The sequence below is a fragment of the Aethalodelphis obliquidens genome, unplaced genomic scaffold, assembly GCF_003676395.1.
Source record: "Aethalodelphis obliquidens isolate GAN/ISIS:26980383/991018 unplaced genomic scaffold, ASM367639v1 scaffold14, whole genome shotgun sequence".
Lineage (NCBI taxonomy): Eukaryota > Metazoa > Chordata > Mammalia > Artiodactyla > Delphinidae > Aethalodelphis > Aethalodelphis obliquidens.
In genome coordinates, this window is record NW_020837958.1 from 31132037 (window position 1) to 31147095 (window position 15059).

The 15059-nt window shown below is 38.4% G+C and overlaps 1 protein-coding gene across 2 annotated transcripts in view; it reads left to right on the forward strand.

Annotated features, from left to right (window-relative positions):
• Positions 1 to 910: 910 nt before the first annotated feature.
• RRAS2 (RAS related 2) overlaps positions 911 to 15059 on the forward strand; it is a 71050-nt gene continuing 56901 nt past the window's right edge. Inside the window, exon 1 of one of the 2 annotated variants that reach the window (XM_027115307.1) lies at positions 911 to 1319. In XM_027115307.1, coding sequence (XP_026971108.1) covers positions 1212 to 1319 — 108 coding nt within the window. In that variant the 5' untranslated portion in view covers positions 911 to 1211. Of the gene's footprint in view, positions 1320 to 1606; positions 1829 to 15059 lie in introns of those variants that run through there. The other variant, XM_027115308.1, reaches the window with a different exon arrangement.

Genomic DNA, 15059 nt, shown 5'->3' on the forward strand with positions numbered 1-15059 from the left:
GTTTGCTTTCCCTGGAATACTTTTCTTCCAGTTATTCATCTCTCTATATTATTTATTCTTCAGGTCTTTTAGGAAGCCTTCCCTGACCACCCAGCTCTGTAGTGAGTGCTTCTCCCATGGCCACACGGAGCTGTTAGTTATAGCCCTTATCATTATGCCTGACAACTTGCCTGTTGTCCTGGCCGTTTCCCCATTGGATTCTTAGTTCCCTGAGGGCAGGGAACTGTTCATAAAAGGATCGGTAGCACTGAGTACAGTGCCTGGTATGTAGTGTGTAAAAAAGCATAAATTAATCTCTCACACTCACACCCCTCAAATACAATTACCGCACATGTTTCACATATACACACAGCCACTATGACACTCTCCTGATACAACATATGCCACATATACTCTTGTCCACTCACCCTCAATCACTGTGATTAAGTCTCTGTGACATCCCTCACACACCGCAAGCATATCACACACACAATTATTGTGACAGCTCTAATCTTCAAGCACTGTCATATACTGTTTTTCATACAGTCATGGTCACCATCTGTACTCTTAAAACAGGATATTTACCCTCCCACAAACTGAATTAAGATGACAACAGCTCTATTTCTCACACACGCCTTTACATACTGTATTTTTTATCCACACAATCCCTGACCACCCCTGACATATACAATTATGGTCACACACTGTCTACCATCTTCTTCCCACTCCCACACTCTTTGTCACACACACTCACTCGCACACGCACACGCGTGCACACACGCACTCACAGTCAAGGGATTGCAGGGGCACATCTGAGGGGGTCTGAGCCCTCCGTCAGCGCCCGAATCTCAGCCCAGGCCAGCGCGGCCCCGCCCCTCCCCGCCCCCTCATGCATATGCAGCACCTCAGCCTGGCGGCCCGGCCCCCAGACGGCCATTTGTAGCTGCGCTGGAGGCTGCGTTCGGCAGGCGCTGCGAAGACGTGTGCAGGAGTGCGCCCCCCGGACGCTGCAGCCCCTCGCCGCTGCGGTCGCCTCGCTTCTCCGCGCCTCGGTTGGGACCCGGCCAGCCCGGGCGCCGCGCTGCCGCCCGGACCGGCCCTCCAGCAGCTCCCGGCGCCCGGGACCCCCGCCCGGCCGCTCGCCCGCAGCCCGCCGGCCGCACAAGTCCCCGGAGCCGGGCCTAGGGCGGGCGGCGGCTCGGCGTGGCCGGGCTGGGCTCGGCGGCGTCCCCATGGCCGCGGCCGGCTGGCGGGACGGCTCCGGCCAAGAGAAGTACCGGCTCGTGGTGGTCGGCGGGGGCGGCGTGGGCAAGTCGGCGCTCACCATCCAGTTCATCCAGGTGCCTGGAGCGGGCCTTCCCCGGGGCGCCGGGGCGGCGGCGGGCGGGGGCTCGCGCTACCTGTGGCGGGGCGGCCGCGGGGACCCCGCCCTGGAGGTGCCGCGCGGGCCGGGGGTGGGCGGGAGGCGGGCGGGGGGCTCCGGCCGGCTCTGCCCTACTGCCCTGCGGTCGGGGCGCCCCGCTCCTGCCTGCTGGGCGCCCAGCTCGGCGTCCCGGGAGTCGGGCTTCTCAGGAATGTGTCCGGGAGGGCGGAGCTGGCGGGGTGGGAAGCGCAGATCCACCTTCTCGCTGCGGCCGCGGCCCGAGCCCTTCGGGAGAGGCAGCGCTGCCGCGCCGGGCTTCCTGCCCCGAGGCTGGGGCGCCGCGCGCTGGGTTTCCAGCCGCCCCGGCCGCCTCCTGCACCGTGGGTGCAATCCCGGTGGCAACTTGGCCGCGGCTCCGCGTGATCTTCGGGCTTCTTCGCGCACGCCGAGCCGGAGCTGCCCGCTTCAAGCAGTGTTTCTCTTTGTGTGTGTTTGTGCTTTTCTTTTAAGTAATCTCTTAGGTAATGCGTCCGGGTGGGAGTGTGTGATAATGCCCCAGGGAAATGGTGGCCTCGAGGAAGTTAAGAATGTTTTCCGATAGGGGTGAGACCATTTCCTAGGTATTCCTGGTGCCTTCCTGCCTCTCGCTGTGCCAAGGTGAAGTTTGGGGTGGGCCAGGCTGGGAGATGACCGACCGAGTCGTGCGTTCTGTGTCCGTTCCAACCTCTCTCTCCCCCACCCCCAATCCTCTCTGGTAGCTGGAGGCGGAAAGTCGGGTTGTAAAGGAAAGGGCGGTGGAATTCTTGATTCTTAGGATTTGCTCTTGGTAGGAGGTTTGAGTGATCTTTTTTGGGACTATTAAAAGAGAGAAACCCAGCTATCTCTCTGCTTTTGTCAACCTGCAAGGTGTGGCATATGCTGGGAGAGAATGAAGGTATCGCGTTATAACAGGTAACAAAGATACTCGCAGTATATCAAGAGTATTGTTTAAGATGCTTTGGTGAAATATTTTTGTTTGACCCATTTGTTATCAGTTGGCATACTTGAATAGCGTATTTCGTTTCACTTACTGTTTCTAGTGACATTAAAATACCGAGTACTGTAACATAAATGTGATTGTTACCTTTCACATTGACTAAATGAGCAATAATTGCTGTTATACTATTTCAAAGTATTAAAAACTGCTGCTAAAACCTTTGTATCCAGGAAGAGATGTTTATGTAGTGAGCATTTACAGTATGCTCATTAGTGGGTTAAAAAAAAAAATCACACTAAGAGGTGAGATGGGCAACTTGTCCTTTCAGTTTAGCTGCAGTTTAGCTGCAGAATCAGAGATGCCCGTCATGTTGCTATTTCTCATAGGGCCAAGAGATACTTTAAGTAACTGATGGCAAAGCAAAACGATTTATAGCCAAGTCTTTCTTTGGAAACTGTATTTAGAGGGAGGTGGGAGGTTGGTGAGGAGTGAGAGAATAATCCTGGGTTCCAGTATTAATAAATAGTGTTCAAAAAAAACATAGTGTTACCTAAAAGATTTAAATCACAAATATTTCTTTAGTGTTTTGGGGGGAGGGACCATCGAAATGTATTTGAATCTGTAAGTTAATTATTTAGTTAAGGTATTGGAACCTTTTGTTTTTGGAAATAGTATTAGAAACCATTAAGATAACCGTAATTTCTGTCTGCTTAATGATTTTCTAGAATTCATTTGTTAAAGAAACACCTTTATGAATAGTGTTGTATCTAGGTACTCTAGATTTAAAAGAAGTAAAAGAGGCGTGTGTGCATGAGAGACGTGTATTTATACATAGAGAAAGAGTGTGAGCTTTGAGTCATACAGACTTGAGTGTTAGATCTTGCTGTGTTATTTATTTACTGGGAGAACATTGCGAAAATATTATTTAGCTTCTCTGAACCTCAATTTTCTTTTCAGTAAAATGGGTCTGATCGCAGTCTTCATAATCCTTTAAATTATGGGAACATCCTTAGCATGTGTCTAGTATGTAGTATGTGCTCCATTAATGATGGCTATTATAAGCTTATGTGTACACTTCTGTTAACACGTTTAAATGCAAAGGGAATTCAGAATCGAGGAAAAGTCAGTTTGGGAAGGATTGATGAGAGTACTGTGTAGACGTGATGGCAGGAAGAGAGGACATGTCTTACCTGAGTATGGGGAGTGGGGGAGTCATTATGCTAGCTTGGAGAGAGGAAGCAGGCAAGGAGGGGAGTGGGATAGGCCCGTGACCTGGGGCCAGTGAAAGGGAGGAACATGCCTCTGGCTTTGAGGAGGCTTTCTGGAGAGGTAGGAACCAGACCTGGATCGAGTCTCATCTCTACCACTTGCTGCCTGTGTAATCTTAGGTAAATTACTTAACTTCTCGGTACCTTAGTTTTTCCCATCTGTGAACTGGGGACATACAAAGTACCACATACAGTTGTGAGAATTAAATGAGTTAACATATGTTCAGGGCCTAGAACAGTGTCTGGTACATAGTAAGGCTACAAACATTATTATTATTGTTGTTACTATATTAATCTTAGCTTATGGAGCTAAGGTGACTATCATCTACACTTAATAGAGCTGCTGTTTATTGTCTGACTCCTGGGAAATTAAAATTCATTCTGTTATGATTGTCTCGCAGTAGTAATTGGAAGGAGAGGAGACTGCAGAAGGATAGTAACCTTAATGAGCGGAAGCTAGTTCTCTCTGTAGGAGATCAGGATGGTACAAATTGGTTTTATTTATTTTGTAAGACTCCTGAGATATGACACTTTCTTACAGTGTTCAGTATGTATTTTTCTATTATGTAATCTTGAGTAGAAAAAATATAATGAACACATTTGGGAGTGGAGAACTTGAAAAACAACTTTGCCTTTAACCCTGACTTTCCTTCACCTTAAATTTACTTGTTGCCTTTTATGCATATGAAGAGCTACAAAATTAGGAAATTAAGGCTATAATTACTTAATTGAGATGGGTTTTTCTCTTTAAAAATGAATGTAACACATCATAAAACATCCATGATTAAAAATGTAAAATATTATTAAGAGTATATGTGTGTGCATGACCTCCTCGTTTCTGTTCATAGTTTTTTGAAAGACGTCTTAAGTTTTATTGGTGAATACAGCCCCTAAACGATGAGTGGATTCTGTCATTAGGAAATGATCTTAACATTGTACAAAGTGAAATGGAAAGAGCCTTGACTATCTGGGTTCTAGGTCCCCCTACTCAGGTGATGCTGGGGAATCTTTTAATTGTCTGTAATCTCCTAAGGGCTTAATTTCCTCCATAAAATGTTGGGTTTGGGTGAACAAATCTCTGCACCTTTGAAATTCTAGGTTCTTTCTTACTCAGTTAACAAACTAGGTATGTGTCTTAGGTCAAGTTTCTTAAGTTCTCAGAGCCTCAGTTTCCTGTATGGAAAGGGAGACTAATATTAGTACCTTTAGGGTTTCTGGAGTAAATAAAATAATTTATCCAAATCATTCAGCACAGTGCCATCTAAGAATAAGTAAAATAATAAATTTGCTGCTTTTACTTCTGTGTCTTGTTCCTCTAAAACTAAATTTGTAATTTATTCATTTTTTCTTGACATGTAATCTGATCTGTTTTAAGTCTTCAGCCCCTTTTCCCCTCAGCCTCATACTCCTCTCTCACATTTGTGTGATATTTAGGTAATGAATGTTGATCCCATTTTGAGTTGGGGAAATTTTATCAGTTGAGCGTTGATTTTTGGAAATAATGGAGTAACCATTGGGGTTTCTGGCAGCTCTGAGAAAAGACCATACGTGTTTTACAGAATTAAGGAGAGGAATTTCCCAGCCTCTGTTCTTCATTTATTTAGCATCCTGACTTATTATTCAGCAGTTTGTCAGATTTTGAGCTATGTAGGGGGTAGCTGATTTCTCAATTATTGAGTTTTAGTCAATCTTACAACCTGTTAGCCTGGAGCTGACTCAGACATTGCTTTTTACCTAATTTGCGTTTTGGTGAATGTTTTTCCATTGCCTTTTCCTGGGGCAGAGATCCTAGAAGAGATTTCAAGGCACATGCATTTGTGTTAAAGTTAGTTGATCTTTGTGTGAAGTTTGTGAGTTTAGATTCCTGAATTTCTCTTCTGTGGCTACATCTTGAACATGTGCCCTGCATTAGAAATCACTTAAAATAAATTTTATCTGTGAATTTGAAACTATACTGTAGACTTATTTTTAGTGTGCAAATTACTGTTTTATATTTTCGGAGTAATTTACAAATGAATTCTTAGCATTGAAAAATAAGGTACCCCTCCTAGTGGTGGTACATACTAGAGATTTCCTCATTTTGGTAGGAGTTGAAATGGTTCTTGTAATGATTTTTTTTTTCCCTAGTCTTTTGGGCGCACTGTGTGTCCTATGGGATCTTAGTTCCCTGACTAGGGATTGAACCCACGCCCCCTGCATTGGCAGGGCGAAGTCTTAACCACTGGACCACCAGGGAAGTCCCAAGGAGCTGAAGTGTTTCTGATGACTCAGACATTGTAATTCCTAGATACAAATGTTAGGCACTCAAGGAAGAACACTTTCTTTTAGAGGATGACTGCTTTTGTCAGAGGAGAAATTCTAACCTAGGGTTTCTTAAAACTCATTCGTTTTTAACGTGTGTGTGTGTGTGTGTGTGTGTGTGTGTGTGTGTGTGTGTGTGTGTCTTGGGATGCAGAAGTTGCAGGAGTTTAGTGGGGATACTTCTATTGAGTAGATTAAGAATTCTGCTTTCCCTTGGTACAATACCATTTGAAGGCGAAGTGATGACAGGCAGCTACCTACTGGGATGGGATTTTTAATTCATCTGTATTGCTGAAATGTCAAGGGTCATTCCTAAGCTTTGAAATGAAACTAGTCTGTTTAATTCAGTGAGGAAAGTAAATTGCTAACTTTAAGTGGGGGAGGAGTGCAGAAAGAGACTTTCTTAAAGCTGTATTATTTAAAAAATTTTAAAGTTTCCTTTTTCAAATTAAAATTGATCTCATAAAATAGAAACAGATTTTGTGATGCTGCATGAACGTTTATTTATTTATTTATTTGCCCCTTTTGGTGAGGAGAAATATTAGTGTCTTTAGGGTATTAGTTCCTTGCTGAAAAGTGATAATGAGTAAAAGACTCTGCTTGTAAACAATGTAGAGTTAATTGTCATTGAATCTTCTTGAAAGGCCTTGATCTTGAATTACTTTGGGTAGAGCCGTGAAGTCTGAGTTTGGGATTGAAACTTAGTATAAAGTGATGTCCTTGGTAGCCATTTGATTTATTTCTATTTCGCAAAGAAAAATGTCTCTCAGGCCTTTATGAAATAGACAAAGATTTTATATATATATATATATATATATTTATTTACTGTGTGGTTCTGAAAGAAGCAAAGAAATAGAAGTTGACTAAAATTGTGCTACTGGAGCTATATTGGACTTGAGTTCCTTCTAAATTATATTTTAGATTTAGTATTTTATAAGATCAATGTGATAAACCAGTTGTTTATTGGTTACATAACATTAAATAACATTAAATCATAGTTTAATTAAAAATATTATAGTTACAGAATTGGTTGTTTGTATATATTAGTAGTTTAATATTGCCAGCCAATTTATCTTGTCACCTCATATGATGGTGTTTTTCCTAGGAGAAAGAATTTATATACAAGTTAGTAAATGTTCAGTACTGAAAGTACGGATATACATGCCAACATGATATCTGATGTTGCTTTTTAAAAAAACTTTACCCAGATTTCCCACATGCTACCATTTTACTGTATTTGTTTTATTCCTCCCCCTCCATGTATAGGCACTGTTTTTTCCTCAATCATCTGAGTGTAAGTTGAAGACAATGCTGCCTTATTTTTAAATACTTCCATGTATATTTCCTAAACACAAGGGTACTTGCTTACATAAACATAGTGTATAACCAAAATCAGAAATTAATATATTACTAATGTAATATGCAGAACTTTTTCAGATTTTGCCAATTGTCCCAATAATGCCCTTTATAGCAAAAGAAAATCTCAGATTATGCAGTGCACTTTGTTTCCATGTCTTCTTTAATTTGGAACAGTTCTTCAGTCTTCGTGTTTTATGACATTGACATCTTTGAGTACAAGTTAGTTATTTGTAGAGTTCCCTCAATTTGAGTTTGTTTCTTCATGGTTAGATTCATTTTGGGGGCCGGAATAGCACAGAAATGATGTGTTCTTCTCAGTGCATTATATCAGGAGACATAAAATGGATTTTGATTTGACTACATAGGTGCTTACCTTTTGACTCGGTAATCCCAGATCTAGGAATTTACCCTGAAAATGTACTTCCAACAGTATGAAAATACATGTGCATGAGGTCACAGCATTAGAAACAACCTACAGGATAGAGAGAAGTTGAATAGAATATGGTACATTCACCCAGTGGTGCAGCTATAAAAAGAATAAGAACCATCTCTATGAACTGATGGGAAATGCATTCCAGGATAAATTGTTCAGTGAAGAATACAAAGTGCAAAAGTATCTACAGTATTATTGATATACTACTTTTAGTGTAAGAAAGAAGAGGAAATGAGAAAATAGGACTGTAATCATTGGGGCAAAAACAGCACAGAATGGATGAATTTGAGATTAAAGAGATTATTGGTTAGCTATGGGGGTAGAGATATATATATCCCTACCTATACCTACCCTATAGGTAGGGATAAGGAGAAAGCGATGGAATAGGGATAGTGACTCTTCTGAGGATACTTTTCTGACTTGTGGAACCATGTTTAATGTTTCACATACTCAGTATATAAACAGCAAGCACCAATAAAATCAAAAGGTGGAATACAAACAAAACAAATGAACTGAACTTTATATCGGATGACTAACATAACCACACTGAAGGAGGGAGAGAAAAAAAAACTAATGTAAGTAACTTTTGAACCCGGTATTTGGACTATGTCCTCAGGATAAAGACAAAAAGAATTCGAAATAAACACTGAACTCTGGTTAACAGGCTTTTTTTTTTCCCCCCTCCTTCATCACAGAGGCATGGGTTTGTAATTCTGAAACAGTTTTCTATACTAGGATTAAGTAAATTAGTAAATGTGTTGTGGAAAATGGGAGCCAAGTTCCTCACTATTGGAGAAGGGAGTTATAATTGTGGAAAGGGTGAAGGCTAGGAAGAACTCTTGATGCTTGATTGGAATTGAGCATACTGGCATGAACTCATGGTTTAAAAAGAATAAAGATAGATCTGGAAATAGGTGTATGTGGATACTCATAAACACATCTATCCATACATCTTTTTTCCAGCTCTGTCTGTTGAGAGTGCATAGAAACAGTGACACCCTATTAACAGTGAGAACACCCAATGCTGGATCTTGGTTTCTAAATACCATTCTTTACTAAAAGGAACCTTGGAGAAATGACTGATCCCCGGGCTGGGGCAAGGAAAAAATAGAAGATGAGCTTGGAGCATCTTATAGTGCCAGAAAGTAAAGAGCTGCTCAGAAAACAAAATGATGGTGACATGTCAAAGAGACACAGCCAGCCTGGAAGAACTCCCATTGGCTAACTCTGGGACAGTATCATCATCAAAATAAATAATGACAGTAATTGATTATTGCCCATAAATAATGTAAGAATCTAAGAATCCATAAGGATAAATAAATGAAGGAGGAAGGGAAGTTCTTCCTTAATGTAGAATTCTGACTAATAAACATAGAGGAAATGGTAGAATTAGAAAATCACCATTTGGCAGTCAAGCAACTGATTTAAGTAACAATCATAAATGGATGTTAAAAGTAGTATGTAAAAGTTTGAGAGTAGCTGGATATTAACATAGTCTCAAAGTATCTGCCCATAACGTATTGTTATCGAATTGGGAGTGCATAATCTTAACCACTGGACCACCAGGGAAGTCCCAAATATCCTTATTTAAAGCAACCAAAAGTGTGTGTGACTGCAGTGTTTTTAAGAGATTGTTTTTTGTCTTTTGCATTTGATTTTGTTATTATAATTGTAAATGCACTCAGTGGTATTAACCCCTTTCTCATTAGGAGCTGTTGTTTTATTTGCCATTTCTTTCATTCTAACTGGTTTCAGTGCTTACAAGCAGTCCTCATGAGCAGCTAGTTTTTACTTTGAATTGTTATTTAGAGAACACTTTCGAGTACTTTTTTAGTCTAAGATTAAAATTTTACTTTTGCATGATACATGATGACTTGGCTGAGTATAAAATTATTGGATCCCGAGACTTGTATTACAGCAGTTGGAGGTACTGCTTTATTTATCTTCCGTGTCTTTGCCTTTATCTAACCGGCCTCAAGTTTCTATTCTGCAGGAATAACTAGTTTTCTATTTGTATGCTTGTAGCCTTCTCTTATCACTGGAAATGGAAACATTTATCAGGATATGACTAGAAGTTTTTCTCTGATCACCAGTTTTCTCTGAGAAATGATGAAACACTCTCAGGTCTAGGAAGGTTTTCTTCTTCATTTTTGAAGTCATTTTCCCAATTATCTTCTGAAATACCTACTTGTGCATTGATTCTTTGAAATCATTGTTCCATATTTTCTTAAGTTAATCAGTGAGAAGGCTAAGATAGACTCCATTCAAGAATTTGTCAAATTTGCCTTCTGTATCACTGATGAAATTTTCTGGATGTCAAATCAAATTACTCTCTTAAACAGATTTAATGCCCTTGATATCTCAGTCTAATATTAATCAGTGGTGATGTTCTCTTGTCTTTTCTTAAGGCCACAAAACTGGTATTTTCTAAAGCTTGGTACTGCTTAAGGAAACAACTCCAGCCAGGGAAGGGTTTTTTCTTGAGCGGCAGAATGTAGTTTTTAAATTTATCCTCTTAATGAGTTGATCTTAGCCATTCTTGGTGCTGGAAGTAAAGAACTGGCTGTCCCTCAGAATTACTGCAGACACTGAGATTCCAGTTGATCTTAGCCATTCTTGGTGTTGGAAATAAAGAATTGGCCGTCCCTCAGGCAGGACACTGAGATTCCCATTTTTTTTTTGATGCTGATGGGCAAGTTGATACTAGGGAGCTTTGATATTTGGAGTATCAACAAATATGAAATTCTGTGAAATCTGCTAAGACATTCAGCCAAATTTATGTTTTGGTTTTTTTTTTTTTGTCTGAGAGGTATAATTTTGGAGAATTAGAGGTGGTTAAAAGGGATAGTTTTCAAGTTTATTAGTACTTCAAATCTAAGCTTTCTGAATTGAGGCAAGTAGAAGAGGCTAGGGAAGATAGTGGAGGGAGAGTGTGTGTGTGAAGCTGTAAAATGCAGATCAATGCAAAGATTTTTCTTGTAGGTATAGAAATTAGAAGGGCCTAGAATCAAAAGTTGGAGTCCTTTCTTTAGTGTGTGTGTGTGTGTGTGTGTGTGTGTAATCTGAAGTATGCTTATTTTATGCTGTATTTTACGATTTCATATATAAAATTTATTGTGCTTTCTCCTTTCTTTAAAAAATGGGATTGATCGCCATTTATTTCTCACAGTAGTGCTTTAAGTAACTTATCTGCTATAATTTATATTTGAAAGGTATTTGAAAGGATTTCTAGTAAGAGGTTTTCTAGAATGTTTCTTACATTACCATCATCACAAAGTCTGTAGTATCCTTAATGACTTTTGTAAAAGCATTGTAAAACTGATTTTGCATTATTTCTTTTGTTATGAAATCTTGTACTTTTTATTAATTCTTAGATAATTTTAATTTCAGTTTGGATATGCCCTTAATTTTTTTTTTTTTTCGCGGTACGTGGGCCTCTCACTGTTGTGGCCTCTCCTGTTGCGGAGCACAGGCTCCAGACGCGCAGGCTTAGCAGCCATGGCCCACGGGCCCAGCAGCCCCGCGGCATGTGGGATCCTCCCGGACCGGGGCACGAACCCGTGTCCCCTGCATTGGCAGGCAGACTCTCAACCACTGTGCCACCAGGGAAGCCCTATTCCCTTAATTTTTACATGATTTAAATTTGAGGAAGGATTGAGTGGCTGTCTTTGTAGATTTCTAGCTTTGTTGGGCTATGGTCAAAGAATGTGACCTGTAAATTCCCTGTTTTGGAACATTAAGAATTTTTAATGGCTAAACATACCATTGATTTTTATAAATACTCCAAGAACATGAGAAAAGAATGAGTATTTATTTGTAGCTTATAAGGTGCAAAGTTTTACATAAATCTGTTAAAATGGAATTTGTTGATTGTATTATTCAAATCTTCTGTATCCTTTTTTCTCGTGTATTTTTAATCTGTGAAGCTCTGAAATTTTTATTAAATTTGTTTTAATTTTTTCCTTGCATTTCTAATTTTGCTTTGTTTTGATGTTGTATAATTTGGTGTATAAAATGTTATGATGATTACATCTTTCTTATGATTAAGTAGTACCAGTCTTGTGCAGAATTTTACTTTGAATTTCAACCTGTGATATTAATGTTACCTTTTCTATTTTTTGTTTGTATGCATTTATTTCATTTATGTTTTACTTTTTTTTTTTTTGGTCATTTTGTGGTAAGCTTTTCTAAATAATACGTAATGTGATCTTTAAAAATCAAACCTGAGAGTCTTTGTCTTTTAGCAGTGGAATTCACCCCATTCACATTTATTGTATAATATGATTATGTATTTATGAAATAATCTAGATAAATTTGCTTTGATCCTTTTTACTCTTTTTATATTTTATATTCTTTGCTTTTAACCTTTGTTTTTGCAGACTTAATTTTGTGTTTGTTGCTTTATTTCCCCTGCATTGAGAGTAAAACAATAAGAGATTATTTTAAAAGTAGAGGTTGTGTCTGAGAAGCTTATTCCTTGTGGTTGCCTTTGTCATAGTCATAAGTAGTCTGTGAAATTAAACTCCACAGCTGCCATGTTTTTGTTTTTTAAAAAGATGTCCTAGACCTGGAAAAACTCACACTGCTTATCTGAGAACAGGCAGTTTGACGTAGTATAAAGAATCCTTCTTGCAAGTTAAGATATTTCTCTAGATCTTGATTTAGCCACTATGTGACTGTGGCTTTGGATAAGATAACCATTCTGTTTGATTCACTTTGGCACTATTTTAAACTCTAAACAGTAGAATGTTTACAAGTAAAACAAGTATTTTAATAGAGAATTTTTATAGGCTTGGAATTTTTGCCTGAATGTCTGCTCCTTGGTTATACTTGTTTGTACATTTTATTCTTCATATTTAGATTTTGAGTGTCATAGACCAGGAATACTTTCGTTACATAGAAGTAAGCATATAGCAAAATATTTATTAGTATTTATTAATTGCTAGTATTGGGTCTTGAGCAGGGCACAATAAATAATTGGAAAAAAGAGGTCTTAGGAAACATGAGTTGTATCTATTATGGTTCCATAGCTGCTGGTCACTGAAGAGGATGTAGAACTAAACTGTTTTTGATTTTGGATTTCAGAGTTTCTCTGTAATTAAAAGATTGTTTATATGTGACATATGCACATTTGAATCTTGAGTTTTAGAAGTTTTAGCAGTTGATCCCACAGCATTCAGTTTTATTCAAAATAATCTTTGGAGAAGATTGTCCTATTTTAATTTCTCTCTGGAAATTCTGACTCAGGAAATGTAAAACAGCTTGAGAGTAAGGTCTTAAAGATTTATTACTTTTGTCTTGTTTCCTGGTGGGTTTTCTCTTAATGCCTTGGTTAAATGATGACATGTGGTTGAGATTACAACAGTCAGCAATTTGTTAGCTGAAAGGAAAAGAACAGTAAGCAAGTAGTTGAGTCAAACTGCAAAGGAAGATTTGTGATAGATATAACATTTAAGTTTCAAAAAATCTTGTGGAAAAGATACGTAAATATTAAATTTATAATTTTGTCTCTTTTGCCTCTGAAATTAAGATATATCAATTAAATAAGGTAGGGAAATTTGCCTTATGTATGTATATGCATGTGCGCAAGTGCACACAGGTGTGTATCTTACTTAAAATGAGAAAGTGAATTTAGGTGAGAGAAAGGTTCATTGTTTTTGGAATCAGAAAATGGAGATAAAATATAAAACAAAGGTGTAGGTCTGTGATAATTTAATGACTTGCAGACGTTTAAATGAATAATAATAGTAGCTTAATTGAGTACTACATGAATTTATTATTTTCAGATATTGCCATGGTCCATGCTAACAAGTTGGTTTGAATTAGCTTCTTTTTAATTGTTAAGTTACTTAATGTTAAAAATTTCTTATAACCATTGCAGTGTTTTATGGTAAACATAAATCAAAAGTGCAAAGTTGAAAGTTAAGAATGGAGTAGAAATTGGTGAGCTTGCATGTTAGTAATTCATACTTCATCAAATGTTGGGTTTTGGGCTTATTTCCTTACCATCATGAAGTCTGATAGGTTCTATGGTCATAATTTTAGCAGGTGGTAAAATAGTATGGAAAACGTTGTCTTCTGTTACATTGTTACAGTGTGATTCTCAATTTTTAATTTTACATTTTAAAGACACAGACTGATGTTTTGTTTATTTTTTTTCCTTCCTCAAATTGCAAATTATGTATTTAGATTTCTTTATAGCAGATAGTTTCAGGAAGGAGCCATTGGCTGAGCTGATTAGTCAAATGAAGTTGTCTGACATGGGTTACTTTAGTTTGTGGTTTTAGATGAGAACAGTACATGGTGCACAGCTGTTGCTCCAACAGCTTTGTTCCAGCTGTCTTACTGGCCTGTCACAAAATACCCCACATTCCTTTTTTTTTTTAATGGAACCCCTTGTAATATTCTATACTTTATTACTTAAAATGGATCCTGCCAATTGCTTTAATGACTTTTCTTCACGTTTATGCCTATCAATAGCTATTTATTTAGAATGATGCTAAAATGGATTATGAGTAACAGATTTAAACTTTGTCACCTTTGTAATTTTTTGTTGTGAATTAAAGTTGGAGATGTAAAATATTTATACAAGTTGTGTTAAACATTGAAAAAGGCACCAAACTTAAATAATGTCCCCAAATAAGTAGTTGCATCTGGATGATGAGACTGGCATCTTCTAATTTCTTTTTTTAACCTTGTGTTTGTATTAATAAGCTTCAATAGAATTATAAGATGAAAAGCCGTGATTTTGTGTTTTATAAAGTTTGTACAGAACCTATATAGGTAGACTTCAGTTTATTTTTTTTGAGCAGGTGGTTGTACTTCAATTCATTTTACTGTCTTACACAGTAACTGAATTATAATACTAAGGACTTCAAGATTTGTTTTTTAATAAGGAACAAGGACCTATGAAGAGTAGTTTGAATCAGTAATGACTAATATATATTGAACATTTTCTCTGTTAGATACCATGCTAAAAGCTTTACACACATTGCCTTAATCTTTACAATTTATTGTTTCTTTTTTGCAGACATGGAAACTGAGGCTCAGAAGTTAAATAAATTGCTCAAGATCCCACAATAATGACTGAGATGGGACTTGAAGCCATATTTTCTTGATTACATAGCACCTAAGGGGACTATGCTCTATTACATTGCCCAGATAAAACATGTTTTATTAAGTGAGTTACCTTAACAATGAAGTCTTTGCTGAAGTTTTTCTTTGATTAGGTTCATGAAGCACTTTCCATTTAGTTGAAATTAGGAAACCTGGGATTGAATAGGCAGTGAAGGGTTGTTAATAGTATCTATTGGCCTCCCTCTCTGCTCCCTCCTGCCTGTGATCAGTCTCCTGTTACTCCTGCGCTTGCTGTTTTGGCTA